The sequence below is a fragment of the Gasterosteus aculeatus genome, chromosome 18 (assembly GCF_964276395.1).
Source record: "Gasterosteus aculeatus chromosome 18, fGasAcu3.hap1.1, whole genome shotgun sequence".
NCBI classification, from domain to species: domain Eukaryota; kingdom Metazoa; phylum Chordata; class Actinopteri; order Perciformes; family Gasterosteidae; genus Gasterosteus; species Gasterosteus aculeatus.
The window spans coordinates 7,952,749-7,972,075 of NC_135706.1; the positions used below are offsets into that span (position 1 = coordinate 7,952,749).

A 19,327-nucleotide genomic window follows, 5' to 3' on the forward strand; every position below is an offset into this window, starting at 1 on the left:
TTTTATCGGAAGAAGTGTGACCTAGGATAATTTCATAGCCCGCTTTAGACTCTGTCTGGAGGACCTTCGCTGCATAAATAAAGATCTCCTTTCCTACCTGAGAACCCTGCGCCTGCTCCCAGTTCATCTCACGGTTCTGGAGGGAGTTCTGTCAGCTCATCGGTGCCACAGCCAGCCTGACTTCAGGTTACCACCCGGAGGCCAACGGCCAGACCGAACGGCTCAACCAACAGCTGGAGACAAGCCTCCGATGCCTGGTGTCACAAAGACCGACGGCGTGGAGCTCCTATCTGGCCTGGGCGGAATATGCCCACAACACGCTGCCCACCTCTGCCACAGGTCTCTCACCCTTCAAGTGTGTATACGGTTACGAGGCTCCTGTATTTTTTTACTCTGAGCAGGAAGTTGTAGTTCCCTCCGCCCATGCCCTGGTTCGTCGCTGTCATCGCATCTGGGCCGCCGCCCGTCAAGTGCTCATCAGACAGGGGGACAGAGTAAAGAAGGCAGCCGACCGAAGACGCCGTCCCGCACCAGAATACAAACCGGGACAACGGGTTTGGTTATCAGCCAAGGATCTGCACCTCAAAGTCCCTTCCAAAAAACTAGCACCGCGGTTCGTTGGGCCCTTCCCCATTTCCAAAGTAATTGGCCCCGCTGCCGTCCGTCTCCGTTTGCCCAGGTCAATTCGGGCGTACCCCACATTCCACGTCAGTCAGGTCAAACCCACCAAGGAAAGCCCCATGGTTCCTATCGCTGAGCCCCCGCCGCCACTGGAAGCAGCCGACGGAGGCTTACTCTATAAAGTCAAGAGACTATTGGCCGTACGCAATAGAGGCAGGGGTAAACAGTATTTAGTGGACTGGGAGGGATACGGTCCTGAGCACAGACAGTGGGTCCCGCGGCGCCACATAGATGACCCTTCACTTATTCAGGACTTTTACAGAGACCACCCTGAGCTACCTGGACCGTCAGGTGTCGGTCCTAGAGGGGGGGGTTCTGTCACACCGCGGTGAAATTGTCTGTTGTTTTACTCTGTGGGGCATTTTGTCTTGTCATTTACGGTTTTATTTTGAAATAATAACTCCTCTCGTTTCAGGTCACTTACCCTTCCTCATGTGTCACCAGTCTGATTGTCTTCCCTGATTCCTGATTGTGTCCACCTGTTCCCCATTCCCCTCCATGTGTATTAATAGTCTGCGTCTCCCTTTGTCCTGTGCCAGTGTGTTCGTCATTACCCATGTGTTCTACCTCGTTCTGCCACGTCACAGGTTCCTTTTTGTTGTTATTCAGGATCTTCGATCGGCCCAGTGCCTTCACCTCCACGCAGGTTGTTTTTTGGTTTTGCTTAAGTTTTGTATTCCTAGGTTAGATGCAACATTAATCTTTCATAGTTCTTTGTTTTTCCTCCTATAAGGAGTGATTTTGTTTTGAGACGTTGCCTCCGTCAATAGAGTGCGTTGGTTACTTTGATAAATTTAAAAGCCTTTTGTTTTCCTCCTAGAGCGGAGTGATTTTGTTTTTTGATAGTTTTATAGCCACACTTCTTCCTGGTTTATTTTATCGGAAGAAGTGTGACCTAGGATAATTTCATAGCCCGCTTTAGACTCTGTCTGGAGGACCTTCGCTGCATAAATAAAGATCTCCTTTCCTACCTGAGAACCCTGCGCCTGCTTCCTATCTTCCTCACGGGCTGACAAATACCGCCCGCTCAGCAGATCGCTTGGATCATGTTGAAGAAAAGAAGAGCTAATCAAACCAGCTATTGTTACACATTATTGCACACTAAAGAAAAGTCTTGATTAAAACTAATAACCGAGTATTGTACGTGTTTTTAACCCTCCCCGTGGCGAAGGAGGGACCCGAGGCCGTCATGTCGTCTGCATCCAAGTTTCCGAACAGTTTGAGACGAAGACTTTCCTTTGACTCGCCTCCTGGAGGTGGAGGTCAACGCAAATCACCACAAAATGAGTCTGAGTGGCAGTGGCAGATGTTGTGTCTGATGCCATTCAGCAATCTTTTAGAAAAGACCGCAGCGGCCCTGTTTCACTGTGCGTGTGTGTGTGTGTGTGTGTGTGTGTGTGTGTGTGTGTGTTGCGTTCCTCCCTCTGCCCTTGAGCCTTTATCAAGTCCTTCTAATTATTTTATAATGCAAATGAGTTACCATTATTTCATTAGCGAGGCAGCCAATCACAGGAGCTGATTAGGAAGTGATTAGCATGCAGTCGGTTTCTCTCTCTTGTGTCCTTGTGAATGGAGAGTGGAGCATCTGGACACACACTCGTGCATTTAGTTGGAAAATGTTGTTGTGGTTTGTGTAGAGTCAACGCATGCAGACAGACTCACATTTCCGCTCAGGTTGGTGTTGCCGCTACAATTTTACTTGTAACCGGCCACATAGAAACGTAAACTGGGATTCTACTGGGCAGCAAACTTCTGCTCGACCCACATGTTGAAAAACGTGACGGTGTGCCGCTTTGTTTCTACTGCCAGAATATCTGTTATTGCAGTTTGCACGCAAAAGACAAGTACAGTGATTATTGGAATTGGGTTATTGTGTTTAATACTAATGGAACATCATCAAAGATCAAATTCCCAATCAACGTAGATTTTACCTTCATTTGGGAAAGCTTGCACATTTTTTTCCGCAAGAGCTAAGATAATCGCACACGGTCTGCTCTTCCATTATTGGCAAGAACGACCCTCCGTCAGATGCATGTGTCTGCTGGCGTGTGCGTGTGTGTGTGTGTGTGTGTGTGTGTGTGTGTGTGTGTGTTGGTTTTAGTTGGCAGGACATTAGGGAGAAGGAGTGTTAACTAAAGACTATGGGCAAGCTGGTGTGTGTTTGCGTGGACAGTTTCACACACATTTGGTTCCAGCAGACACACAGCGACTGTGTTTAGTATGTTTGCAGCTAAAAAGCAGCCAGAATGTCTATCGGAGGTGTGCAGACGGGCAAAGAGGGAATGCTCTACGATTTGAGGGAAATTAAAGGCGAAACATAAAACGCAGCAAGCTAAGCCAACGCGAAGAACCTCTTCTACCGCGGCCCTGCATCAGAGCTGAGTGTGTGTGATTATATGTGTACGTATTTCAAACACAATGGGTATAAAACCAGTTTCCTTGTACTCTGTATAGCGTTTTCAGAAGCAGAGAATCTGTAACTGAACAGAGCTTCTGCTGTCGGTCGGCGGGTCAAGTCCAAACAAGTGCTTTAGCATGCGATCAAGGCCAAGTTCTTCTGCCATCTCCAAACCACCGCCGAAAAATGTGTCACTTACAGAAAAGCCGGCAAGCGTCTGAGGCTTTAAACTGAGCGACGCAGCACGGAACAGAACGCAATGAGCAACGCATCCAACAATGACGAGACTCGCGCTGACATCGACCTTCCTTTCTAGTGGGACTTCAGTGACCTGCAGTCATTCCGAGCTGACGTCATCCACGCCGCTGTGCGTGTGCGGTCATCTCCACCAACCCCAAGTGTCCGTGCTGAGGGATTGTGGAAGAAGGTACTTCCTGTTTAGAAGAAGGCTGAAGATTCCCCGTAACGCGAGCAGGGTCACCTTCCCGCTCGCAGGCAGCGGAGACACCTGCACTGTGGTCCCGTACACATGCCGCACACCCACACACTAAAGTTACACACTTGTTCGTAAGCTGACACACACACACACACACACACTGTGGGAGGCAGCGCCCCCCCCCCCTCCACCCAACACGCAGGCGCACACCCCGGCAGCGTGTTCGACATCTGTGTAGATAGCGCTTTGTAACTCGGTGCCCTCTACGTGTCCCGGCTTGTTCCGCATTATGACCGCAGGTAACGTGCTGTGACAACGGCTTAATTGAACCGAATGGGAGTCGGGATGAAGGGAGGCTGTTTATTTACTTGTTTATTTTTTATTTCTTTTGCCCCCCCCCTCTGCCCCTCCCCGGTGCATCTCCAAAAGGCTTTGAGTCACAGGCAGCCAGAAGGCGGTCGCTTAGTTTGATGTTAACTTGTTTCTCCTCCGGCGGCGGCTGTCACCTCTCGCTATCCGTCTGCGGCGCGGGTTCGGATCAGCGGGCCGTCTGAGGGGGAGGAAGGGAGGTGAGGGAAGGGGAGGTGATGGGGAGGTGGAGCATCGCGGCCCGCTCCAGGACGCAGGTAGTGGAGCCGCTCGGCTTATTTGCCGCTCTTTACCTTGAGAGTTGCGCAGGTGTAAATCCCTATTTCATTGATATTGTTACGGAGGATTCATCATCATCTGGGGTTTGGGTGGTTTCATTAAAGCTCAATCGACTGGTTAATTAATCACAACTATGTTTAAGCGTGTGCTGTATCATACCTAAGTAGATCTCCTCTTTTACTTTTTGCAAATGTCAAGAAGGGCACAGAGGACCCGTGTCAGCGACCACTAACTACCGGTGGCTGCAGTCAGATGGCGCCCCGGCTTTTCTTAGCAATATCTCTCCGAGCCGTTCCATTAACACGCGTTGCTCTCAGCTCAATGAATCAGATGGCCAACAGTGCCCCCCCCCCGTGTCATTTCTACCGGCCACGTCGCCAGCCGGATATCGTTTCAAGTTGATTGTTTCATCCAGCCGCCGGGGACAAGCGGCGTCTCTCCGCATTAGAGCCACTTCCTGTTGCGGCGCGGCCTTTGGGCGGCCGGCTGGCTCACGCGTGGCCGTTCCCGAGGGGGCTACAGATGATCGCCCCAAAGGCCCCGGCTGTTGAGTCAGAGGTGATCCTGACCGGCCTTGAGTGATGACCGTCGCGGCTCAGACTCCTGGTGGGTTTTTTTTTTCGTTAATGAGCCGAGAGGCGGACACGCACACGGAGAAAGCGGCGTTCGGGACGGGGACTGTGGGACAAAAACCCGAGGGAGACCCGCGGTGCGATACAACTGATCACAATCAGCGCCGTGGGCCGATGGCTGCTGATGCCGCGAGGTGACCTGAGTGTTTGTCTTTGCAGGGAGCTGCACGTTCGACGAGGGCTTCACTCCGTGCGACTACCAGCAAGATCCCTACGACGACTTTGACTGGACGCACACCAACACCCAGGAGGCGCCGTACGTCTCCCCGGAACTGCCCCAAGGTGAGTCCGCTCGTCCTCTCGCTCCTCTCCGTCGCCCACCCGTGATTGAGCGCATTTCGCCGACAAGTGCAGTTTCGACCTTTCATTGTTTTGTTGGACATGTGAGGCCCGGAGGCCATTTTTTCGGTATAGTTTGAACTACTCTCGGTACTTTTTAATTTTTGACTCTCTTTTCTTAGACATCCTCTTTTCCCCTCTCCTCTTTAATCAGTAGTTTTTCTTTTTTCCGCGGTGATGATGGAGGGGAAATTAAATCTTTCTGCCTCTGGGCTGAGGGTCTAATTAACAGAATATGAGGTCATTAATCAATGGCAGAGAACAGGGAAGGTTGCCTACTTTACAATCTTAAAAGCAAAATGTTATAACAATAGCTATGCTTTAGCATTCTCCTTCTTTCCTCCCCTCGCCTCCTCTCCTTTCCCGTCCTGCAGTCTCATCTCATCTCCCCTCTGCTCTTCCTTGTCTCTTCCCCTTTACTCTCCTATAATCTTGTGTCTCCTATGTCCTTCCTCTGTCTCCTTTCCTCGCCCATGCTCTTCTCTCCTTGTCTGTTTTGAGAGATTTTGACTTTGTTGCCATGACAATGTAAAAGAAAACGTTATTTATCTCTCTTGCTTATCATCCTGACAACCCAGCGTCGCTGACATTTAGAGAAAGGTTCAGTTCAGCGCCGGTTCTTTATGATAGTCCCACGAACACACACCTTCTAAAATGTGTGTGCACCTACTACCCGTTGTCCGCCGCGTGTGGTCCTGCATAAATCTGTGCCGTGATCAGGGACCTTGCCCAAAGATATGGGCCCAAAGTCTAACACTTAGGGATGTTAATACCGAGGGGTGTCCCTCCGGCGGGAGGGCGAAGGTGGCAGAAGCCACACGAGTGCAAAGCATTTAGCTCAGCAATCAATCGGGGTGAGAGGCGAGTGGGAGGAGCAGCGGCGCGCGGGTTGCAGGCCCGGGTTAATGGTGTGGAGGGGTTGGACGCGCCTTGGGGGCCCACAGCGTTGCCTGAAGGTGCGGGAGCAGAACCTGACATTTGATGTGTTAATAACGCCAGCAGCGTGCTGCGGAGGGGAGACCAGGTTGCTGGCGGGGAGGATTACGTGGCAGGGGATTGGTGAGGGGGGATGCGTTGGTAGCTCAAATGCCTCTCCCGGGGGACACATCGGTAATGCCTATTATTAGAAATGGTTGGGTTTTTTTTAGGCAATTGGAGCCAGCAGTAATTTCGAAGTGCTCCGGTCCAGCTGCAGTCTCCTTTTAGAGCACAGCCGGGAAACCTTTTGGGCAACAACAAAGGTTACCGTACTCCCTTTGTTTTAACGGATGGGGGGGGTCATATCGAGTATTTGGCAGCTGAAAGTGAGTTGGGAGGAATTTTATTTTGCTGATTAGTAGTTCAGCAGGTTCTACACAGTCAAAGGTATTGGCAGAGAGAAAAGCGGTCGTCCCGGGGCTCCGCTGCGAATGGCGCCAGAGTCACCGGACGGCTTAGCCAACAATCACGTTTTGTCCCCCGTAAGCCGCGCTGGTTTGTCCCCGTCGTTAATCACCATTTGTGCTTGCGGCGGCAGCGGCGGCGCAGGGACGCTTTGGCAGTGTCTTTTGTGATGGAGAGCTACAGCGGTTCCGCGTAATCTCTTTGGGGTGTTGATGTTGGCCCCCGGCCCCCGTGGCAGGGTCCCCCCGGCGCCCCGCTGGCAGCGCGCGCTGCGCCGGCTGAACATTCGCGGCGCCGGGGCTCTGCGGCTCAGCGGAGCAAAGCAGATACTCTTGACTCATAATGTTGTCAGCCAGTGCCACTCTAAACCTATTTGGCGAGGCATTCTCTCCGCGGCTGTCGCTGCCTCTCTTCCCTCTTGTTTTCCTCCGTGTGCAGTTTAATAAGGTTGTTGCCGCCGTCCAGCTTGTTCCCCCGGATGTTTCAATAATGAGTGGATACTTGTGGATACGCCGGCACAAACTATAGAGCATTCAATCAAACCATTGGCACACCAACGTATTCGTGGAGCGCAGCGCTGATGCGATCAAGAAGTCGACTGACTAATGAGTCAAACATTTTTTACGAACAGAATTACAACCTCTCAGATGTAAAGTTACTGCTGTCTGTTTTATAGAAGTTCCCTCTTTGGCTTTGTGGTGTGTTGGTCTGATGAAACAAGATATTTAAAGGCTTCACTTTGGAGTTTTCATAGGCCAAGCAAATAAAAGAGAATGATCTGCAGATTGACTGATAATTAATAATGAAAGCGCGCTTTAAAGCAACACGCACGCGCTTTTATGAGAGGTTTTAATAAGGCTAGAAGCCCTACAAGTCATGATCAGATTAACATTAATCTGAATAAGTTCAGGTATTGCACCTCTTTGGCACACCACCCAGTAAATAACATCAACTTAAACCAAACTGTCCTGTGGGTGGGCCTTCAGCTGTGTCTTCGCTTCTCACAACGTAACCAGTGTTTCCCACCTCCAGGAGGCCGCCGCTATCGACGCCTTTGGGCCGAGCAGAACACGACGTGGTTACAACGCCACATTAATCCCAATTCCCTGAGATTTGAGCCACCAACGCGGGTGGCTGCGTGCGCGGTAAAAGTTTGGTCACTCCCGACAAAAATCTCACTCCCAAGGTTTTTAGAAAAGTTGGCAGCACTGTAAGTTTAAAAAAAACAACCACATCTTAAAAAAAGCTCTTCAGATTTTTAACAGGGAACATGCGGCCTGAATATAAATGTGATCCGAGCAGCAACGAGCAGTTTCAGTCCGTGCTGCAGAACAAATGAAGATGCGTTGGAATCCGTTAACCACAGTGAAAGCACCCAGTGAGTGTTTTGTAGTATGAACGGGCTGCATTAACGTTTCAGCGAGCAGGAGACGCTGCGAGTGAAGCTCTCTCTCAGCAGCCGGCCGTCACTGTTCTGCTGAAGAATAATACTCCGTCTACCGTTGTTGTTATGTGACATATCTAGGTCTTAAGGCTGTCTCGGGGCTATTTTTAGCCCCATCGTTATATATCGTGTCGTCGTTCTATTAGCGTCCATTTTAGCGGTTCAAAGACATCAGCCATTTTAGAAAACGGGGCAGACTTTGCTTGTGAGATGTGCGTTTGTGTGTTTGTTGCACGTGCATTGTTTCAGCTTTATCTCTTCAATGCTACTTTGGTCTCCATGCAGGCGAACTGTTCCAACATGTTAAGTATTACTCAGCTACTTGAACTTATACCCAAACAATCCCTTCTTATCTTAGCGGTGAGCCGCATCGCGATGGGTATCTGAAGTGTTAAAGCTTATCATTTAGCCATGTTGTGACGCATCAGGGTCTCTGACTGTATTTTCAGGTTCCTCACGTCACCATCTTAGAAACATGGCGCAAATGTTCAGCAACAGGGACGACGTGGATCGTGGGATGGAAGGCGGGGCGGCCCGGTCGGCTTTACTCCGTTTGCATGATCTCATTTAGTGTCTCGTTGGAAACATTCAGAGCCAGAAATTAGGATTATTTTAATGCTGCCTTGGCTGCAGTACTAGTGTGTGTTTGTGTGTGTTTTGTGTGCGCTCGGAGTTGTGGTGAAAGGAAATCAATCAATCGAGAGAGAAGAGCCAATCTCATACCTCGGATACAGTGTTTGGGTTTGAAAAGCTGATGGTGTGTGTGTGTGTGTGTGTGTGTGTGTGTGTGTGTGTGTGTGTGTGTTGAAAGCCTGTTGTGTTCTGCTGTTTTCTCCAGAGGAAAGTGTTTTCTCAAAGAAGATTAGCTAAACAATAAGCGATAATCACTATTGTTCTAGAGCTCATTGTATATACTTCATATTGTGTATGATTTCATATGCAAGTAGATTGAACCGTTTGGGAGGGAGTCCTGTGTGTGTAGTTGGAGCACAGAGTTGTGTTAGTTTTGTACTGTAATCTGTTCTGCTCTATTTTATAATACTCTTTTATATTGGGACGTGTTCTGTGTTATTTCCTATTCAGTTCTACTCTTTTCCGTTACGTTCTATTACTCTTTTATATTTTGTTTGGTTTTGTTCTACTCTGTTTCGTTCTGTTTGCTCGGTTTGTTTTATTCTGCTGATGTACTGTTATTATATTTAGGTATGCAACTAATGATGTAATGTTTTAATTAGTCATGATTAATCTTTCATTATTATTTAATAGAGTGTTAAAGTTTTATAAAATCATTATAAAAACACTGGTTCAATATCACGCAACATCACGCAAACGTTTTGAAACTACCAAATGTTTGTCACTTTTGGTTGAAATAAATCATATGTATTTTTTCTGCACTAGTTCTATTCAACCAATTTCTATTCTGTGCTTCAAATATAAATAAATATCATGGCTACTTTCCCCCAGTTTGTGATGAGCCCATGTGAGATGGTGAGATTAGACATCAGGCTTGAAAGGCCCACATTTCATCATATATCACTGGAGCAACATCTGGTTGAGGTCTGAGCTGATTGCTGGAACATCTGGATGGGCTGACTGCAACGGCCTTTTAGCACTCCGAGATTATAAATTACCTCGAGCTACATGTCCTCCTCTAGTAGTGACAGCAGACATAACAAATTTAATGAAGTACATTTTTCCTCGGCTTACTCGAATGACTGGAAGGCCACAAGGGTGCAAAAGTACTGAGTACAGTACGAGTCCCGTCATACTATTAAGAACAAAACAAATGGATTTCCATCGGAAATCAGCAGAGAGGGGAGCAGCATTCTGCAAACAAAACAAGTAAGCCAGAGAAATATGGCCCTGAGGATAGCTATGGAAAACTAATCATGTGACACCACTGGGTCGCAGCAGGTAAATTATATTCTGTATGTTGGAGACAATTTGACTAGTTTGGTCTCATTTTTATTATGTCAGCTCCCACATTAGCAATCATTATCACCCAGAAGCAGCACAGTTCATATGCAGAAAGGAAAAGGAGACGGTGAATAAAGTGGAAGAGAAGGCAAATAAAAGATCTCATCGGAATGGACAGAAGAAAGTAACAATTGGCCTTTTTTTCTTCTCCTCTCCTCCTTCCAATTCCCCGTATATTTGTTCTTGTTTGGCTTGAATAGAAACAGCCTCAGAAACACAAAGGAGAAACAAATGGAGCAGTGTGAGTAACACTGGCTGACACTTGTCCTGTAAGCTCCAAAGGAATGTGAGGAGAGAGAAACAGATGTGAGTAAAAGCATGCGGACACAAAGAGAAAGAATCATTTTCATTTTACGACGGGAGATGTCCAAGACGAAAGAGCAGAAACATGGAGACGCTTCACGTTCTGCGTCTGTTTGTGTCCATGAGGACGGAAATGAGGGGGTCATGGATCCAGTTCCATATGTTGGAGTTTAGTGTGTCATCGACTAGTCTACTCGTGTACTTACATGTAGTACAGGCAGATGCCACACACACACACACACACACACACACACTAACCATCTCCTTAGAAGGCCCCGCTGCTTGTCGGTTCAAGCCGCGACCCTCAGCAGGAATGCCGGCTACAAGCACAAACAGCTGCAAGAACAAATAGAGCCGACTCAGCGTGCCTCCAACCGCCCCAGATTCTGTGCCTTTTTCTCGTTTTTTGACCCCTCTGCTCGTCTCCGTCCCCGTGGCCAGGTTCCTTCATGTTCGTGGACGTCTCGCAGAACGACGTCGGGGACAAGGCCCGCTTTCAGCTGCCCGTCATGAAGGAGAACGACACCCACTGCATCGACTTCAACTACCTGCTCACCAGCCCCGGCGGCTCCAGCCCCGGCACCCTCAACGTCCTGGTGAAGGTAAATTAAATTCAACTTCTCAAGGGACTCAGAAGGCCTTCTTCCTCAAGCGGACAGACCCGAACGCACACGGGTGTTGAGGGAAGAGAACTCGGCCTATAGCAGCAGCACAACCAGGGGCTGGTGCATTGCGGAGCCAGCCCTAAATATCCAAGAGTAAAATGTCGAACCCCCTCTGAAACTTTTAGCTGCTTCCATAGGAGTTGAGCGTGGCAGCTGAAGGTTCTGGATCTCCTCCCGGCTTCAGACTTCAGCAACCCTCGCAATCTGGGAGCACAGCGCTCTTCGGGGGTAATATGGTACTAAGAACGTCTTAAAATGGTGCTTTAAGTTTTCTGGAGGTTTCAGGGTGCTGACAGAGGAGCTAATATGTACTTTTCCTCGTTCTTGTCAGAACTTGCGCTGCAGCACTCTGGATCAACTGAGTCTTAAGGCCCTTATTGGAGCAGCCTGATAATAGTACTATAACCCATATACAAATATATATGTATATATTAGAGAGTAGTTTATCTTTCTTAGGTGACTGCGACTGATTTTACCTTTTCAATTGGTTTAACAACCTGCATGTACCTTTTTTCTCAAGACATAAAAGGTCTAAACACTCAAGATCCTTTGAATGGTTTTACTACGTCGTAGTTTACACAGTCAGAGGCAAGGTTTGATTTTACACACCGGATTGCACTCTTCCTTTCTGAGAAAACAAAAGGTTATTTTACTCGGTAAAAACAAGCCGTGATGAGTTCAAGTGCAGAGCTCGAGCTTTCTGTTTGTCACATTAGCAGATGGTTTAAACGAGCCTCTCAGCTTAAAACAAAACAAAACTGAATTTATGGGAAATGTGGTGCGTGTTTTTGTGAAATCTAACCACAAGTAATGCAGCTAGCCGGCCACGGAGGCGGCTGACTGCTTTGCCTTCACCAAGAGTTTCTGTAAGGTTGCCTAATTAAGCTTTAATAATTAATCTTGCAATAAATACTGACTTAAAATCCCCAAACACGCACTTTAAACCCCCATTAGTGTCTTTGTGTTTGGATCAAGATGGTATTTTTCTTGAGCAAGTGTTGAGTGTGATGCACGGGACACATTTTACGATGCAATAATCCCAACTTTTCCCAACGGTCCTGTCTCCTCTCACGTCCTCTTTACGTTTTTACAGTGTGTCCGAAAACACTTCTAAGGGGACGATGCATTTTACTGGCTCTGTCTTTTCCTGTCCTATCTGACGACGCACGCCGTTGTTCAAATGCTTTTCTGGAGCTAAATACGTCTCTCAGAGGGCTTCAGGAAGGATTGTATCATGTCTGTATGCATATGTTTCATATGGCGTTGTGTGTCTTTGCCAGGTGAACAAGGGTCCCTTGGCCAACCCGATATGGAACGTGACGTCCTACACCGGTAAAGACCGTCTCCGAGCGCCGCGCGTTCTTTCCCCGTTGATTGGGTGTCTCTGGTTTGACTTTGTGTTTGTCTCCCAGGTAAAGACTGGCTGAGAGCCGAACTCGCCGTCTCCACCTTTTGGCCAAATGAATATCAGGTAACTCACTAAAAGAAAACCCCCATCCCCACGGCTTCGTAATGGACGCTTCCTTCATCGTGCAAATGTTTCTATGTATCTCACACACAAAGACAAAGACACACACGCACATGCTGGGGGGCAGGCAGCTGATTTATTTGTGGTGACTGAGGCTCAGGAGGTGACGATTAGGCTAGAAAGACAATGGGAAAAAGGAGGTGTGTGTCTGCACTGGACATTGATATCATTGTCAGTGTTGTAACTTCTTTTTTTCTTTTTCTTCAATGAATACCGACAGTAAAAGGTTCACTTGGTCAGATATCGCAGGAGCGCGACAAAACATCTCTGCATCTATGGCCGCCAGTCAGCATGATATCTGTTTGTTGGCTGGTGTTGACAACGTGTGTCTGCGTTGGTCCCTGAATGTCCCGGGAGGCGGAAGTGGAGGGGGGGGGGGGGGGGGGGGGGGGGGGGGCTTACACACGCACTGATCATGTTAACACACAGAGCCCGGGGACCCCGTAACATTACTGCAAGGCGAAGTGTGAAAGCATCCTCCTAACGGCCCATCTGGAGCCCAGCGCCCCTCAGTGACTACGGGACCAGATCACCAGCATGAAACTCGTGTGTCAACATGTTTTAATTGAACATAATCATCCCAGTTTGTCGAGGCTTATGTGGCTTTTTCAGGCTATGAAACCGGTTATTGGATTTGAGGATATGAAGCCATTTTGTCATGTCGGAGCATGTTTGTGCGTTAGCACTTTAGCTCGAGTTGTAATGGGACTGGGGACAATGCAGACCCACACACATGCACGCCGGAATTAATGGACACACGAAAGGCACACCCATGCAGCACTATTCAGACACTGTAATTACAGTTTTGTCTTTATTTAAAGTTTATTTTGTATGAAAACTGGCTTTCGGATGATGATTGTGTTCCTTGAAGACGGCAGTAGAACATTTGAGATGATTAACCGAAAACAAGTTGACAACTATTTGGATATTCGTTACACATAACAAAATGTTTTTACCCAAGAAATTGCAGTGTTGCGTGTTTATGACGTTTAAATAAGCGGTTTAGAAAGGTCAAGTTAGTAAATGTTAATGAATGTAATATCCTGGTTCTGGACTTTTGGTCAGACTATAAAATACTTTTAAAGTTGCCATCTTAAACTGAAGGAAACTGGCATTTAGTTGTTTTTTTGTGAAGTGGATAATTAAATTCTTAAAACTTTTTTTTAATTATGAGTTAAAGTATCCGAGGCGCCGTCATTCCTTTTTCTTTCTATCATTAAACTCACTGCTCTGTTTTTCCTTCAGTACCTTAAGCTTTGGGTCATTTAAATACAACTGCCTCAGGTGGCTACGAACAGGATGATGAAGTAATAAAAACAACGCTGTGCCCTAAACCCAGAGGATTTGTGACTGAGGATGCCAATTACAACACGAAGGGGAGAAAATACTTCCTGTCTGCAGGTTTAAACATGGTTGATTCGGCGGCCTTACCTGCATGCATCAAAATGACATATGCCATTAGCCGATAAGAGGACGTTCGCTATCCTCCTGCCCCACTCCGGAGTGATGATGTGTCCTCAGCCTTCAGCGTATCTGGGTTGTTTTCCCCCTGCGAGAACTTGTAAACCCGAGCTATCAGTAATCCTTCCGCGCGCCGATGCAACCAGTCAGGCAGCGAGTCCTCGACAACCGACAGGATCGAAAAAACGCCGTCTCCCCAGAGGAGAACGTGCATCTGGGGGCCGACGAATCACAGAACGCAAAGGCGGCCCGTGGCCAAAGTTCTGCAAAGGAATTGGTGACCTGATGCGTTGTGGAGTCCGTTTCCAATAGAGCTTTGTACAATCATCAGAAAGGCTCCAGCCACTAAAAGGAGACGCGAGTCTCGGACCGGGACGGCCGTGAAACACCATTCAGAGACTTTTTTTCCCACAAGGTTTATTTATTTCATATTCAAAACCGTATTAATACACAAAGGACGAGCCACAAGGTCCCGACGCTGCTGCTCCCGGGACAGACGTGGCCGCAATAACAAGCAACAACTTGACATCCGACGTGGGCGGGTGGGAAAGCCAGATTTCAGACAGGCGGCGATGGGAGGTATTAAAAGTCAACCGACGTCTCTGTGCCTTCGCTCGGCAGCGAGCTATGAGTGAGAGATGATGGGGTGGAGAGACACGATAGATTGGTAGGGGGGAGGAGGAGATGGGAAGGGGGGGGGGTACGACAAGCAGGGGATGATAAGCTATGGGTAAACAGTTCACGGCAGATTTCCTTTTTACTGGTGATGAATGACAACAACGCCCCCCCCCCTCCACCAAACACAGTCTGTGTCTCCCTCGGCTTCACTTTGTCACAGCGACCTCCTCCCTGTTCATTACAGCGCACCTCTCTGAGCAAACACAGGTCGGTGAGTTTGGGTGGAAGTTATTCATGTGTTATTTTTTAAAGATACACGGTGATTGGAGAAATGGGCTAACGTGTGGAAAAAGAGGAGGGAGGGAGTAAGAGGAAGAAGTAATCAGACCACAAGGTGATGGAATGAGGTGGTGCTGAATGGAGGCACCGGTTGAATGCAACATCACTGTAACAGGTCAGCATCACACGGCCAGAAAGCATCGAGTTCCCCATTGAGCGCCGTCGCTCTTCTTTGTGCTTCTGGTTTTCAGTGCGTTGAAACACATAATGGTTGGGTAAGAAAAGTAATCGATGGGCCCAATCCGTCCCTTCTGCACCTTAACTGCGGCCGGTTCCATGTTCTTTTTCCCTTCTTTAATGTGATTATTACGATCCAACAGGAAGTGTCTGATTCATCCATCGTGGCTTGTTGGCCTGGATGTGTAAATCCAGCAGGGGGACACCTTTGTACTCATCCAATTCAGTGCACAGCAGCTGTCACTGACTTTCTATCCATCCTGTCAAACCTTTGGACCCTTCACTTTGACTGCAAATGTAAATAGCAACGGCCAGAAGGCCTCCGGCTGCTGGCTGGGTAACGATACTTAAGTGGTTTCATGGTTGATTAGGTTAGGCACAGATATCGATGATTATGTAAGTTACATTAGAAATGCTGATGCCAGGAGAAACATGTATTTGCTGTGGTTGTATTTTGATTATTTTTATGTGCCAAATCTCAATGACACTGTTTAAATAGAGGATTGCATTTCTTAAATATGATATATACTAGCGATGGCAATGGAGACCGTGATAGCGAGCGCTGTGTCTCTTCTTTTCTCCCCCAGGTCATATTTGAAGCAGAGCTTTCGGACAGCAAAGCCGGCTTCATCGCCATCGACGACATTCAGGTGCTGAGCTACCCGTGCGGTGAGTCATTAGCATGCCAGCAATTAGTCCTAGTTCGCTGAATAGACGCTGATAGCTTTGGCCACTAATTAGACTGTACCTGGGATGGTTTCCGTTGCACTTGAACGGGCAGATAAGTGGAAAGGTGACACAGGAGAGGAGCTGTGGGGGGGGGGCAGCGAGGGGGAGAGAAAGAGAGAATAGGAGAGAGTGAAGCGGGAAATGAGACAGTTTTAGGGCAATCATAGCGAAAGAGAAGATTCTGACCAGTCAGCACTTTCTCTATCTTCAACACACACACACACACACAAACACACACCGTGAACAGTAGCTGTCTTGTCTCATACCGACCGAGGAAAGAGATGAGGGCTGCAATCCCATTTTAAATTCCCGCTACGTCTCGAGTCGTCTTCTCTCCTTCGCGTGAGTGTTTCCTTGCTTCCAGAGGCCAGAAAGAGACGTGACGACAAACCGCTGGCGTTAACAGAAGGGTCTGTTAATCTAGAGCCGTAGGCAGGTTGCCGGAGGGTCCGCTCTGCTTCAAAGGAAACAATTACAACTCATTTCGCTCGTCCGTCTCGCTGCGGCGCTGAAATCTCTCAGGACAGTTTTGTTTCTTAATAGATTCTATTGATTAACGGTCACGATGACAAACTGTCCCGCACCGGCCCCGTGTACAGTTTGTGAGGTCCGGGTGCCGCTGTTGTCCAGCATTAGGCAATAGGTTTCCTCACAGAAACTCCTGGACCTTCATTTGGTCACCGAAGTGACCCTGAATATTAGAAGTGTGAAAAGAAGGGCCGCGGTCTTTTAAAAGGCAGAGGAGCAGGACTCCTAATGGGAATTAGCAATTAGTACTTAGTCTCCACAGTGGAAGCATTCATTCTCACAGCTGCACTTCTGGACACAGGTTTGTGTGTGTGTGTGTGTGTGTGTGTGTGTGTTTGCCTGAATGCCTGCGTGCAGGCGAGTGTGAGTGTGATTAGCAATCTCCTCTCCAGAATAAGAATTTCATAGCTGATCTGCATCTCCGGGCTCAAAAAGGACTGTTTATTTCCGTCGTTAACAATGGCGAGCTACAGGAAAAACATATGTAGTGGACGTGACACTGATGTTGCCTCCTAGCACTGTTTTTTTTTTTTTCATTTGACTCCAGTAAAATGTAATCGCAGTAATCACGTATTCCCTCGGGTTGGAACGTATCCTGAAAGGTTCACGGCGCGTTTGTGATGACGCGACGCGTTCGCCTCCCTCTGGCTCCGTCACCTCGTCTCCACTTTGAGCGAACAAATAGGATGAAGCAACAAAAAAAACAAAACTATTTCATGCGTGTGAACTGCGTGTGACTTTTTTTGTGCTCTGTAGATAAATCCCCTCACTTCCTGCGTCTCGGGGACGTGGAGGTGAACGCCGGACAGAACGCCACCTTTCAGTGCATAGCGACGGGACGGGACACATCGAGCAATAAACTCTGGCTACAGGTACAGCTGTTACACCTGCATGTGCACACACACACACACACACACACACACACACACACACAGAGTTACCCCAGGCCATAGCAGCTAACATGATTAAGAGTCTAATAGCTGCTGATTTCATTATGGCTCCATTGTAGCCGTGACCTTCAAACCTGCTGTCAGTGAGGCAGAGGAGAGGTGTGAGTGCTGCATACGTGCGTGTGTGTGTATTTAAGCCTGCGCGTGTGCGGTCCAGTGCTAACCTTGGTGACCTTGAGCAAGGCAGTTAACCCCTTTTACGAGCCTCTGCAGCGCCTGATTCCCCTCTTGTGTGTTGTTTTTCTATCTTCTCAGAGGAGAAACGGAGAAGATATTCCCGTGGCTCTGACGAAGAACATCAACCACCGACGGTTCGCCGCCTCCTTCCACCTCAAAGAAGTCACCAATCAGGATCAAGACCTGTACCGCTGCGTCACTCAGTCAGAGCGCGGCTCCGGCGTGTCCAACTTTGCGGGTCTCATCGTTCGAGGTGAGGATATAAAAAGCTTCTTTTATTGTTTATTATTTTTTGGGGATGTCAAATGAAATCAAATGTGCACTCACTGTGTCTGACTGATACGTCACTAACCCACTATAGACTAATGAGGGGAGTTTCTGTGTGAGTATATTTAGATGTGTGTAGCTGCATGTGTGCGTGTGAAGCAGCTGCCTTTAGTGTCTACGCGCACATGTGTGTGTGCTCCAGCTGTCACGTGCAGCTGACGTGTGGTTAATAAGGTGTCACCAATGTGTGTTTGAGACGGGATGCTTTATTCATTCCCATCCGAAAGCTTACATATTCCATTCATCCCCCACAGAGAGAAAGAGAGAGAGAGAGAGACGGGGGGGGAGGGCAGAGGAGAGGGTGAAGGCGAAAGAGACTCCGAAAGAATGATAAGGGGGAGACAGAAAGGAGCAGGAGGGTGTGGGAGGAGGTGGGGGAGGAGGGGTGGGGGAGGCACCAGGAGATGCAAAGAGAGAAGTGGTGACAGTGAGGAAAAATTCAATGTAAATAGTCTGCTCATTATCTCCAGAATATCCATATCAGAATCAGGAATGTGTCTGAATATGTAAACAGCGGAGGAGAGTTATGTTTATTATTCTGCATAAGAGATAACAGACAGGGAAGAAATGAGAAATCAAAGCCGCGACGAGCAGCATGAATATAAATTCACTGCGGCTCGGATAGTGGAGCTCTTACGTCGTCCAGTTTAGGGAATCAAGTCTCTGTGTCGCTTGAGCAGGAGATTAACTCTGCCAAGGTTGAGGATGCTGCCCCCCCCCCCCCCCCCCCCCCCCCCCCCCCCCCCCCACACACACACACACACACTGGGAAGGTTTCCTCTGCGGTCAAACAAATATAGTGGTGGTGGGAGGTAACAGGTTTTGGAGACACACTTTCTGCCAGACTTTGCTGATTTGGTAAGAATACTTAAGTGGCTATTTTTTATTTATCATGAATCATCTTTTTGAAAGTGAGGCGGCGGGCAGGAGAGCGAGTCGGGGGAATCTGCACAGCGGGAGGAACAGGACCAATCTACATATATGAAAATAGGTTCAGGTTTAATAAGACACACGGAGCGACTCTGTTTCACAGCCGGGCGTCGCCTTTGAAAGAAACGCGCTGGCTTTCTCGATCTGTAAAAAACATGCTTTGAGAGCTCTCAGGGATATTGCCAAATATGAATATTGATCCGGAGGCTGGTTCAATGGGAAAAAAGAAAGATATAACAATTAAAGACTACGTGTATGAATGTTGAAGGAGATGAGCCTCATGTTTATTTATTAGAAATATCAGATAGGAGATGAGAGTCGGAGAAAAATCAAAGGACCAGGGAATATGTTTATTTCCCTCCGTAAGACAAGTATGCGTGCTGGAAATTTGAGGCTCCTGCAGGACATTGACAGCGATGAATATGGACAGCGTTAAGCTGCATTATTAATGGTTTTGCTCTGAATATTGTGCTTAAATATTTATTTATTGGGAAATTGAAGAGAGGAAGAAGTATGAGGGAGGATTACTGGTGGAGTAAAAAATCTGGTACAGATCCGATCAACAGAAAATGGAGCAAAGAAAACATAGGAAAGCGCCAAAACATGACTTGTATATATAAAAAATGTTTGACAGTAAGCCGGTATTTATCTTCAGAG

At 47.9% G+C, this 19,327-nt stretch overlaps 1 protein-coding gene across 1 annotated transcript in view; it reads left to right on the plus strand.

Annotated features, from left to right (window-relative positions):
- The window catches only part of ptprk (protein tyrosine phosphatase receptor type K), a gene marked incomplete in the record, with an annotated part of 84,801 nt that overhangs the window by 27,989 nt on the left and 37,485 nt on the right, over positions 1–19,327 (plus strand). The window contains 7 exon segments of the mRNA XM_078093080.1: positions 4,955–5,077; positions 10,683–10,843; positions 12,187–12,238; positions 12,319–12,377; positions 15,617–15,698; positions 17,043–17,158; positions 17,492–17,666. Of these exon segments, the coding sequence (XP_077949206.1) occupies positions 4,955–5,077; positions 10,683–10,843; positions 12,187–12,238; positions 12,319–12,377; positions 15,617–15,698; positions 17,043–17,158; positions 17,492–17,666 (768 nt within the window).